This window comes from Dendrobium catenatum, unplaced genomic scaffold (assembly GCF_001605985.2).
Source record: "Dendrobium catenatum unplaced genomic scaffold, ASM160598v2 fragScaff_scaffold_1510, whole genome shotgun sequence".
NCBI classification, from domain to species: Eukaryota; Viridiplantae; Streptophyta; class Magnoliopsida; order Asparagales; family Orchidaceae; genus Dendrobium; species Dendrobium catenatum.
This window is the reverse complement of record NW_021319972.1, coordinates 131,866-144,793: the sequence shown is the minus strand read 5'-3', so window position 1 is coordinate 144,793 and position 12,928 is coordinate 131,866. Positions and strand designations below refer to the sequence as shown.

The following is a 12,928-nucleotide window of genomic DNA, read 5'->3' as shown; positions in this document are numbered from 1 at the left end:
ATATAATGCGGTACGATATATTCTATGATACATATTGGTGGAGTCATTTTAAATTTTGAACTTATTCAAGCCCCATATTTTTTCCCATTTCAGATTTTCACATAAAATCTCACCTCTAATAAGCTAATTTTGATTTATTTTATTTATATATATGTTGCGGGCTAGAATATATGCGGCGGTAGAGTTTACAAATTCACGTCTGAGCGTTGCACGAATATTCAGCACACAAACAGGAAAGAGAATGAGCACAAGGATTTTTATGTGAAAAACCCGAAAGAGGGAAAAAACCTCGGGGCCACGCCCAGCTGAAAAGTTCCACTAGCGTTTTGTAAATTACAAGAAGCTAATTCGTCCCACAAGTCAGGACGATCAGATTACAATCCATTTCTTCTAACTTGAAGCAAATTTACAAAATTATGCAGAATTCAGGCGTCTCCTGAAAATCCGGCAGAGTTCCGGCGTATTCACGCGGCGGAAAGAACTCCGGCGATGGTCGAGGAGGAGATGATTCTCCCTTTCCCCTTTCTCTCTTCTCTTCTTCTTTCTCTTCTCACTTGAGTCCTCTTGTGAAGAATGAAGGCTCTATTTATAGTTTTTCTAGAGTGGCATGACTTGTAAATAGGTGTGAGATCATGGACGAATAGGGAGTGGTCGAATGGACGGCCGATATTGAACCCTTCGATCGTGCACCGTTCGTTGGACATTTGAAGGCCTTAGTGATGTCGGAATTTGGCGATCTTGGGCTCGTTGGATTTGTCTCGTCGAGCCGCTCGATTCAAGTCGTTAAAATCGGAGACCGTTTGGTAACTCAAATTGTGACTCGAACCTTCCAACAACGCTTCAGGTCCTTGATTCGGATCCATTTGGGCTCGGATTGGGTTGAATTTGGTGTCATTATTGGGTTCGTATTTCCGAGACGCTCAGTTTGACTATAATCTCGCTGAAATCGGAGTTCAGCTGCTCCTGAATTTAATTTTTGAAGTTCTCGGGTTCGTTTTTGTCTCGAGATTCGTGCCCGATCAAAATTATTTCGTGATGATGTATCAATATATACGATTTTTGTACATATGCTAAATTATCTCTCGATTGCCAAAAATATTTCAACGCTCAAGGGTAGTGAATTAAAAATAACATTAATTATTAATTATCTCTCTATTGCCAAATGAAGCCTTAAACAAAATTAATAACAGGTCTAATAAGATTTGAAGTAGGTTAAAATATTATTTTAATCTTTTCTTATTGTTAATCGAACATTATTCGAATATATTATTTTGCTCCTCTATTTGGTTTTATGTATTCGGCCTCCATCAAAAATATCTAAATTCTCTTGCTCAGATCAAATATAAAATATACAAATCATTCAAATATTAAAAAAAAAAAAAACTTATTAATGATTGTGGAAGTCAACAAAAACTGCTTCAATCGATTCAAGCTCGTAATTGGGATCTTCATGTTTTTTTGAGGTAATTAGAAATCTCAGCTAAAAGTACAAAGTTATTAACAATTTAAATAAACGTATAAAGCTGTATGGAAGAGAGAGGGGAATAATGTTGACAAAAATATATATTCATATCAAATTTAAATTGATCTGAAATAGAATTATTAATATATTTTTTCAAATAAAATTTAATATAAAATATTTATTCAAATAATATTACTATGAGCAACATAAAATAAAAAACTTTTTATAACTATTTTTATTTTATGAAATATCGAACGATTAAATTATAACAATTAAAAACTAATATTTAATATATTAGTACTATATATATATATAGGCTAATTGGGACATTTAGGCTAATTAAGACATTCACACATATATCATATACTTAGGACTTAAATAAAAGACCTCCATGTTAATAGATCAAGAAGAGTTGCATTGCTATTAATATGTCAATATAATAAATCTACTTCATGCAGCTCATCTTCATCTGTTGGTTGAAAATTTTGGTTATCAATCAAAAGATTTTGAATTCTGATACGTCATCAAAAAATTATCTTGATCGGGCACGAATCTCGATGCAAAATCAAGTTGGAAACTTTCAAAATTAAAATTGGGACCATCCGAACTCCGATTTCATGGAAACTTTCAAAATTAAAATTGGGACCATCCGAACTCCGATTTCAGTAAAATTATAGTCAAACTAAACTTCTCGGAAATACAAACTCAACGACACCAAATTCGACTCAATCCGAGCTCAAAGGAATACAAATCAAGGACCCGAAGTACTATTGGAAGGTTCGAACCACAATTTGGATTACCAAACGGTCTCCAAACATGACGTTTTTATAATTGAATTGAGCGGCTCAATGAGACGAATCCAACGAGCCTAAGATCACCGAATTCAAACATCATTAAGACCTTCAAATGTCTAATGAACGGTACATGATCAAGGGATTCAATATCAATCGTCCATCCTACCACTCCTCATTTACCCTTGATCTCTCACCTATTTACGGGCCATGCCACTTAAGAAATCTATAAATAGACCCCTCATTTTTCTTGAAAGGAGGATCCAAGTAATAAGAGAAGGAAGAGAAAGAAGAAGGTCCTCTTAGACCACCACCGGACTTCCGCCGAAGCACCGCCTGACGTCGTTGCTCCGCCATAACACCACTTGAGGCCCTCACGTCTACCGGACCACCACTTGAGGCCCTCACCTCCGCCGGACCATAGCTTAACATTGTTGCTCCGCCGGACCACCACTTGAGGGCCTCACCTCCGCCGTACCACAGCTTAATGTTGTTGCTCCGCCGGACCACCACTTGAGGCCCTCACCTCCTCCGGACCACCGTCTGACATCGTTGCTCCACCAGACCACCACTGGAGGCCCTCACCTCCACTAGATCACCACTTGAGTCCCTCACCCCCGCTGGACCGCCTCCTGATGTCGTTGATCCGTTGTACCACCACTTAAGGCCCTCACCTCCGCCGGACCACCGCCTAACGTTATTACTCTGTCCGACCACCACTTGAGGCCCGGACCTCTGTCGGACCATCATTTGAGGCTCCGAGCTTCACCAGGACACCACATGACGCCCAAAGTTCTTCCGAACCACCACCTGAGTCCCAGACTTCTGCCAGATCGCCACCTGAGGCCCGAAATTCTATCGGACCACAACCCAAGACTCGGACTTCTGCCGGGCCACCACTTGACGCCGAGAGTTCTCCTGGATACCACCCTTCTACTATGGTCTTTCAAACCCCTGTCTCTTGCCAATTATAGTCATTCTGATCTCTATCATAAGATAACGATCTTTCTGACCCTGATCTCCTGCCAACTATGATCTTTCGGACTCCTGTCTCGTGCTGACTTTGGCCCTTCCAACCAAATAAATATGTCTATGTTGATTATTGTAACTCCCACCATGTAATGCACTCTATATGACATATATTTGTAACATCAAGCCAAGGCCTTCTCCCTAAGAAGGGCCTCATTTGTAATCGACTGCAAATACTTGTGGATTCATTCAAACTGGGCCAGGCCCCGTGGTTTTTTTACCTCTTTTTAGGGGTTTCCATGTAAAACTCTGGTGTCTCTTATGAATGCTACACACACTCTCTCTTATCTTCTTGTGTGCTGGATCTTCGTATAATATTAAGACGTTAAACTATATATTTCTCTACCGACCACAATATTCTAGAACGCAACAAATTTGAATCTTATATTTGTAACACGGGTTTGAGTCTTGATATATCATTAAAAAATTACCATGATCTGACATGAATCTAGAGGCAAAATTAAGTTGGAAACTTCTAAATTTAAAATTGGGACTATCCAAACTCTGATTTCAACCAACTTACAACTGACTGACTCTAAAATACGAACCTAACGACACCAAATTCGACTCAATCTAAGTCCAAATGGGTTCAAATCAAGGACCCGAAGCACTGTTGTAAGGTTCAAACCAAAATTTGGATTACCAAATGTTTTCCAAACATGACATGCTTATAGTCGAATCGAGCGGCTCGACGTGAAAAGTCCAACGAGCCCAAGATCACTAAATTCTAAAATTACCAAGACATTAAAATGTCCAGTGAACGGTCCACTATCAAGGGAATCAATATCGGCCATGCATGTAAACCAATCCCAATTTTTCTTTGATTTTTCTCGTTTTTACTAACAATGTCACTTTAGAAAATCTATAGATAGACTCCTCACTTCTCATGAAAAGGGATCCCCAAGTAAAGAAACAAGAAGAGAGACCAGAGATCGTTCTTGCCACCTGGCTCCTCGACCACCGACCGACGCCGGACTTCTACCGGATCATCGTCCGACACCGGACTTCAGCCGGACCATCGACTGACGTCGGACTTACGTCGGACCATCGATCGACACCTGGACTTACGTCGGACCACCGACTAATGCCGGGCTTCCACTCGTTCGAACGTCGTCGGGCTTCATCTGACCTTCATTTGTCACCATATTTCAATCAGATTGTTGATTATTGTAATATGATCATCCTCAAGGACTATTCAGTTAAGTGTAATCTACTCGAACACTAGTGGAATCATTTTAACTGAGCGTGACCTCGTGATTTTTCCATTTTTCAAGATTTTTCAACATAAGAAATCCTGTGCTCTTTGGCCCGTGTGCTAGATATTCATACAATATAGAGACGTAAAAATTAGGGCTACACTGTCGTTCATATTTTTTTTTTTTTGGGAAAATTTGGGGCATATGCCCATATATTGCTATGAAACAAAAACATTACAATTCAGAAAGAAAAATACACCCAACCAAAGCTAAATACAAAAAATTAGCTTGTAAGAAAAAGTAAAAAACCAAAAAATATACCACCCAATACATCCAAAACAAACATTAAAGGAGACCAAAATGTGGTATATGATCCAATTCTCCATCAGCACTTCATGAATCATCATGAAGGACTTAGGCTGCAGTCGATAAAACGTTGGTCAGATGTCCCCTGGTTGCCCCGCAAACCCTCCAAGGGGAGTTAAAATCTGCAGCTATCATCATCGTCCTCAAAAACCCAACGCCAGCAGTCCAACACTCTTGGTTGTCCGAAAAGACCATCCATAAGTAATAGAAAATCCAGCAGGAAAGAACCCCGCACCAAGCTCTTGAGAAACACATTGCAAAGCAATTACCATAAATGATACCAACAACAGAGAGAAGTAAAGCAGAGAAAACTCAGAGAGCCGAATCCCCCAGACAAAGTCTTTTAACATCACTATAGTTTCCCCAACAAGTCCCGTGAGTTCTTCCATTTAGAAACCTTATCAAACTTGTTTCTTTTAATGTTGAGCAGCAAGGTATTATAGCAATTAGAGGAGTTCCCAAATCTTTTGCCATTTCTCTCTTTTCATATGTGATAAATGGCATAACAAGTCATAACTTTATAAAAAATTTTAATCTCAGCATTGCCTTTAAACTCAACTTTAAACCATTCCAGAAGATATTGGGCCTAAGGAGGGAACTTTGCAACCCAGGCATGCGAGCGAAAATGATAGAGAAAGAGTAAGCACAATCAAAGAACATATGAGAAACAGTTTATTTATGTAAAAAACATAAACTGCAAATATCTGTAACAGAGATGTTCCTAATATGAAGAGCATCCGCAGTCTTTAAGCCTCCCACTAATGCCAACAAAACAAAAACCGTGTGCTTAATGATATTCCTTTTGGGCCAAACCAGTTTGTACCAAGAGCAATTTGGGATATCAGAGTAATACTCAATAAAACTATTAAACTTATAATTTTTTCGATTTTTCCAAAGCAGGCAGGGACCAGCATCCCCAATTTCATTAAAATTCCCAAAAACATATCTCAAATGCAGAGGGAAGTTCTCAGGAAGGATCTAGTGAGAACTGGAGATAAGGTCCTTCAAAAAGAAATCAGAAATATCCTCCAGATTTTGGCCCCCTAAAAATTCACTAATGGTTGAATTGTTGCACCAGTGATTCCATTTCATAGAGATGGGAGTATAACCAGCAAAACTGCAAAAGTCTTAACTATTTAAGAAAATAAAAAGCAAAAAATCTGCCTCGTAGAAATCAAGACAGTCAATCACATCAGTTCCAGCCTCGTGGGTTTTAAATCTATGCTTCCTCCAATAAAAAATTCAAACTAATCCATAAAAAAAATCAAACAAAATAGAATAATGCCGACAAATCATTGCTGCAACAAACACGTGCAAGACACGTGATAGTCATAAATGACGGTGACGTGGATTGCATAGAATGAATCCATTAGCTATTATTTAGTAAAATTTAAATAATTTTCAAAATAGTTTTTATTTATATATCAAATTAATGTATAAAAAATTTGACATAATTTATTAGGTTTATTAATAATTGAGGTTTTTATTTAAAACACACTGGGCTTAAGATCAAATATCATTTTGTTTCCCTAAAATTATATTTAATGAGCTTTCCTTTAAAAAAAAATTATTTAAAAAAATTCTAAAATCTAAACATTTCTTGCCCCACCATCATTCCTCTTGCCGTCACTGCTCTTTCAATCAATAAATGATTCGACATACTAATTTCATTTAAAATATTTGTGTTTGAATTAATCGGTACTATGACCCTATAGTGGACGGAAGCAATTCCTCCCCTTTCATTAATGCTCAAACGCCTTAAACGTCCCAGAAAAAAAAATCAAGTGAATAATTATTAGAGTTAGATTAGTTCTAAATTAAAGATTCAATTATTATTCTTATTGGTTTTAGATTGATTCGAATAACTTGAAATTTGAAATTAATTAGATTACTTGATAAGAAAAATATGATGATCATCATATATTTTTTAATTAAATGAAAATTAGTTGCTCATTATCATAAAATTATAAAGGAATAAAATGTAATTGTGTATATTTTTATTCATGATGTGTCACCAAAGTTATTTGTTCGGCATGAATCTTGATGTATTACTTATGTTAAGGACTTATAATCAAAAGAGACTAAGATCATTTGATTTTGAAGTCTTTAAGGCACTTAGATGTTGAATAAATAATTTATAATCAAATTATTCAATATGAGTTGTTTGAAGGAATGTTATGAAATTTTGGCTAGATTTATCAAGATGTCACCCCCATAATATTAAAAATTTACCCTCGTTCTCTATATGAGGGTTGCTTGGACTGGAGTTCAGAGAGAACTTAGAGATCTAAAGAACTCTGAAACTTTACTTGAACTTCAAAATAGATGATCACTACCATCCACCACTATCATCTTATTACCATCGCTCAATTGTCATTGTCCATTTATTTTTGTTCGACCACTGTCACCTCGCTGTCATCGCCTACCTAACATTATCATGCCTACATTATACCTCTATTAATTTTCCAATATATTAGCTCTACTACAATGGTTAAACATGAAATTTTACTTCACTATTTTATGATCTCATCCTCTCTAATTGAGAGAATGATCATCTACGTTAAACTCTCTCTATATATATATTTCATTCTCTCCAAATTTTCATAAAAAAACCTTGATATCTTATATGTTAAACTCTATTTTATTTGAATAAGATTAAGATGTAAAATTATCTTTCAAATTTTTAATTATGCAATAATTGAAATATTACTATAGGTGATATTGAATAGGATTGATACGTTATAATAAAATTATCTTGATTGGGCACGAATCTTTATGCAAAACTAAACCCGGAAACTTCAAAAATTAAATTTGGAAGCACCTGAACTCCGATTTCAGCGAGCTTACTGTCAAACTGAGCGTCTCGGAAATGCGAACCCAACGACACCAAATTCAACTCAATCCGAGCCCAAATGGGTCCAAATCAAGGACCCGAAGCACTGTTGTAAGGTTCAAACCGCAATTTGAGTTACCAAACAGTCTCCGATTTTAACGAGCTTATACTCGAATCGAACGGTTCGACGAGTCGAATCCAAGGAGCCCAAGATCGCTGAATTCCGACATCTCTAAGGCCTCCAAATGTCCAACGAACTGTACACGATCGAAGGGTTCAATATCGGCCGTCCATTCAAACCACTCCCTATTCACCAATGATCTCACACCTATTTACGAGCCACACCACTCCAGAATATAAATAGAGCCCTCATTCTTCACAAAGGGGGACTCAAGTGAAGAGAGAGAAGAAGAAGAGAATAAGGAAGAGAAGGAAGAAGCTCCTCCTCGACCACCCCGGAGCTCTTCTCGCCGCATGAAGACGCCGGAACTCTGCAGGATTTTCGGGAAACGCCGGGAATTTGCAGAACTTTGTAACTTTGTGACAAGTTGATTGTAAAATGATCGTCTTGATTTGTAAGACGGATCAACCTTTGTACTTCAAACAAATACTAGTGGAACTTTACAACTGGGCGCGGCCCTGTGGTTTTTCCCCTTTTTGGGTTTTCCACGTAAAAACCTTGGTATTCATTTATCTTTTCTGTTTGTGTGCTGAATACTCGTACAACGCTCGGACGCGAATTTAGAAACTCTACCGCCGCATATATTCTAGCACCCAACAAGGATAATTTATAAATATGAGCAGGTTTTTAATTTAATTAAGTGAAAGAAGCAGGTTTAAGAAATAATTTAAATCGGCGGAAATACGTGAAACTAATTTCTGTATTATACAAAAATATATTGTTTGATTTCTTGAATGCTAAAAATTATTTTCCGCATTTTGTATATTTATTTAATTATTTAATAAATGATGAATTAAGAAATCGACTACTTATTTTTTAATATTATAAAATTTTTAAAATTTATCAAAGATTATTATTGGTATTTAATTAATCTTGAGTCATATATTATTATTATTTTATATTATTTCTAATATATAAATTAAATAAGTAGTTATAATATTAGAATAAATATCTATTCATTTCTTTAATTCATACTATATTACTTACTTATATAAATAAATATATATTATAATATATCTATAATGTAATACATTACATATATTTGATAATAAAAAAACCCTTTTACATATATTACATATAATATTACAAATATATTTCATAATAATATAAAATTACATATATTTCATAATAATATATGACTTAAGATTAGTTAGCTATCAATAATATTCTTCGATAAATTTAATTTTTTTATAATATAAAAATATATGTAGTCCATTTTTTAATTATCATTAATTAAATAATTAAATAAATATACAAAATGCGGAAAATAATTTTTCGCATTTGATAGAATGTGCATAACTTTTTTCCTCGTTCTATTAAATGTGCAAAACTATTTTTTTTTAAGTTAAAATTAGTTTTACATATTTACTTTTTTAAAAAAATTATCTCTTAAATCTGTTTATTTCACTTAATTAAATTAAAAACCTGCTCTCTTTTTATAAATTCGGCTATTGAGTATCTACTATCTATTTAATTTAGTACCTAAAACTTTTTCTCTTTATAAATAACTATCCCACCCCTTATTACACCAAATAGAAGCCTCCCACTCAAATCGACTCACAACAATGTGTGGCCGCTAGAACTAAAGACTTATCCAAACCAAAGCTTCTTCCTTTCCGCCGGTGACCAATGGAGCAACAACCGCCTTCGCCGCCGCCGCCGACGAAGAAACCACATTTCTTAGTCATAACCTTCCCGGCGCAAGGCCACCTCAATCCAGCTCTCCACCTCGCCAAACGACTCGCCTCCTCGACAACCGCCGACGTCACCTTCTGCACTGCCACCATGGCTCACCGACGAATGTTCCCTTCTCTCCCTTCCCCCACCTCCCCAATCCACCACAACGGCATCACTTACATCCCCTTCTCAGACGGCTCTTCGTCTTCCTCCAGTCACCACCCCAGCGATGCCGATCTTCGCTCCTTCATGTTACAAATCAAACAACTCGGCTCCAACCATCTCACCTCCATCCTCCGAGATTTCGCCACCTCCGGCCGCCCCGTTACCTGCCTGATATACACAATCATGCTCCAATGGGCCGGTGATGTCGCTAGCGACCTAGGCGTCCCCTCCGCCCTCTACTGGATCCAAGCCGTCACTGTTCTGTCCATATACCACCATTTCTTCGACGGGTACGAATCCCTCATCGTCTCCCACGCCAAAGATCCCTCTTTTCCAATCTCTTTCCCCTCCCTCCCCCTCTTCCAAATTCGTGATCTTCCAAGCTTCGTCACCATCACGTCTCCTGAGGAGCCGTTCTTCGACATTCTCGATGGCCTACGCAATTTGTTCGACGATTTGTCTCGGAGAAGACGAGCAGGGGGGAAGCCGAGGGTGCTTGTGAACTCTTTTGATGAGCTGGAGATGAACGCTCTGGCATCCATGGAAGAGTATGCGGAGTTAATCACGGTAGGACCGGTGGTGCAGGAGGCGGCGGAAGGGGAAACTGGCGACATGTTTGACGAGGACGAGAAGAAGTACATGGAATGGTTGGATTCACAGGAAAATAAATCAGTGGTGTATGTGGCGTTTGGAAGCGTTCATAAGATGAGTAAGGAGGAAATAGAGGAAATTGGTAAAGGCTTAATAGAAAGCCAAAGACCCTATCTTTGGGTTGTGAGGAAGGATAGCAGATGGGAAGATGTGAACTTTGACGGTGAAGAGAAGCAGGGGATGGTTGTGGAATGGTGCCAACAGGGGAAAGTGCTTAGGCACAAGGCCGTGGGATGCTTCGTAACGCACTGTGGTTGGAATTCGACGGTGGAGGGTTTATTTCACGGCGTCCCAGCGGTGGCGATGCCGACTTGGTCGGATCAGGTAACGAACGCGTGGTTGATGGAGAGGGAGTGGGGGACGGCGGTAAAGGCGGAGGTGGGCGAGAATGGGCGGGTCGGGCCGAAGGAATTGGCGAGATGTTTGGAGATTGTGATGGGGGAAGGGGAGAGAGGGGTACAGATAAGGATGAAAGCGGAGATGTGGAAGGAGAAGGCGAGGAAGGCGGTTAGTGAAGGAGGGTCTTCATGGAAGAATCTGAAGGCCTTTGCTTGCTGAAAAGATGAAGCAAGCTGTTTTAGCTTTTGAATAATTCATGATGCGCAGAGAAATTCATGCGCATTGGCTTGGAGTTTCTCTCTTGTTTCTATGATTCTGATTTGTAATTTGCTTTATTGCAGTTATAACCAGTTCTCCATGGATTGATCCTTCTCTAATTCTTAGATCAGTATTCGTTTGGTAATAAAAATAAGGTTTTGGAGAACTAGCATGATCAGAAGCTATTCGCAGCCATTGTTGCAAGGTGGATTAGCTTCCAAAATCATAGTGAAGCGTCGTAATTTAAGCCGCGCTGTCGAAAGTTAAATGGTTTGCAAACCCAAATCAATGATCAAACGGCATGCTTTCAAGACCTTTAATTAGAAAATTGTTCTGAAAACTTAAGTCATCTAGCATTGTTTTGGCTAAGTTTTATTTTTTCATTTCAATTATAGTAGGTTGACATGGATGAATTATTACGTGCGGATATCGTACACAGAAAATCATTTGGTTTGTCTCTGTGAACAATAAAAGCGTAACAAATTGCGTGTTTAATGTTCACCACTATGCTTTACTGTTCACAGAGACAAAACCGAATAGTTATCTGTGTCTGATCTCCACACGTAATAATCTCTCGTTGATATGATTGACATAATAGCCACTGAATGTCTAACTCATGCTTGCGAGTTAGTGATGTCCTTCAACGATTATAATATGATGATGTTCCTCGCAAATGAATCTAGATTTATAAAATATTTAGGACATAAATTTAAGATAATAGAAGCTTTAATTTGACCAAATATTAATTATACAAATTGTTAAATGAATGCATTGAAAATTAAGTTTTAGTTGATAGAAGATTACTTCATAATCAACCTAAGATAATAATTGCAATGATATGAGACATAATTATATGTAGTCAAGATTTCTCCATTCGATTTTCAATATATAAGTAGAAAATTTAAAATTCCTTACTTAAAACTAAACTAATTTAATCAATTCTCACAATGGATATAACGGAAATATTACTTTGCACATAGCTCATCTTAGTATGTTGGTTGGGAGTTTAGGCTATCAACTAAGAGGTTTTGGGTTCAAGTTTTGTGTATGCATTGTGCATGTGAGTTTATCTTAATTGGCCTGAATGTCCAACAACAACAACAACAACAACAACATCAAGCTTTTATCCCACTATGTGGGGTCAGTTACATGAATCCTTTTTCGCCATTGTGTCCTGTTAAAAAAAAAATTCCTTTGCATTTATAGATTAAATAATTACAATTATTTTATATGAGTTGATAAGGAGAGCAAACAAGGATATGAGTTGATAAGGAGTTAAAATGAGGAGAAGTTACAACTTACCCATTTTTTGAGGGGAAAACAAGGAAGAAAACTTCTTTGTTTCTAGCTCTTTGTCTAAAGAGCAAGAAGAAAATAGAGATAGAGAGGGAAAAAAAAAGAAGCTTACGATTTTTATTTGTTCAATTTAAGAAAAGAAGGCTTGTAGAGAGGAGCTTCTTTGTGCAAGCTCGGTTGAAAGAGGAAGGATGAGATGTAACACATGATGGAGTCTTGCGAGGGTTCGATTGAAGGAGGTAGGATTAAATATTTGTGAGGGAAGAGAATGTACAATACCCTAACTCTCGCCCCCCTTATACCACAAGCAAGGGCGGGTCGAGGGTTAGGTTATTAAGTAAAAGGAGCATAATTAGTAAAAAAATTTAAAAAAGAGTTTGTCAAATTAATTGGGGTAGATCTAAATATGCCAAATGATTTGACAAATTCTTAATATGTCAAATCATTTGAAGTCTTCATCTAAAGCAGGAGAGAGAAATGGGTAGCATAGATAGATGAGGAGAGAGATGAAGAGAGAAGATACATGGGTAGAGAGAAAGAGAAAAATGAGGGAGAGAGAGAGAGAGTGGAGTGAGAGAAAAAGAGATTTAAATATTTTTTCATATTTCAAAAAATTTTAACTAATATTTATAATTAATATTTATATAATATAAAAATAAAATAATCTTTAAAATTATTTTAGAA

The 12,928-nt window shown here is 37.1% G+C and overlaps 1 protein-coding gene across 1 annotated transcript; it reads left to right on the top strand.

The window, feature by feature from the left end:
* The first annotated feature begins 9,367 nt into the window (after positions 1-9,367).
* On the top strand, positions 9,368-11,099 carry LOC110115051 (UDP-glycosyltransferase 75C1). Its single transcript, XM_020848162.2, has one exon. It carries the CDS (start codon positions 9,488-9,490, stop codon positions 10,907-10,909), a length of 1,422 nt encoding a protein of 473 aa, XP_020703821.1. The 5' UTR covers positions 9,368-9,487; the 3' UTR covers positions 10,910-11,099.
* The last annotated feature ends 1,829 nt before the right edge of the window (positions 11,100-12,928 follow it).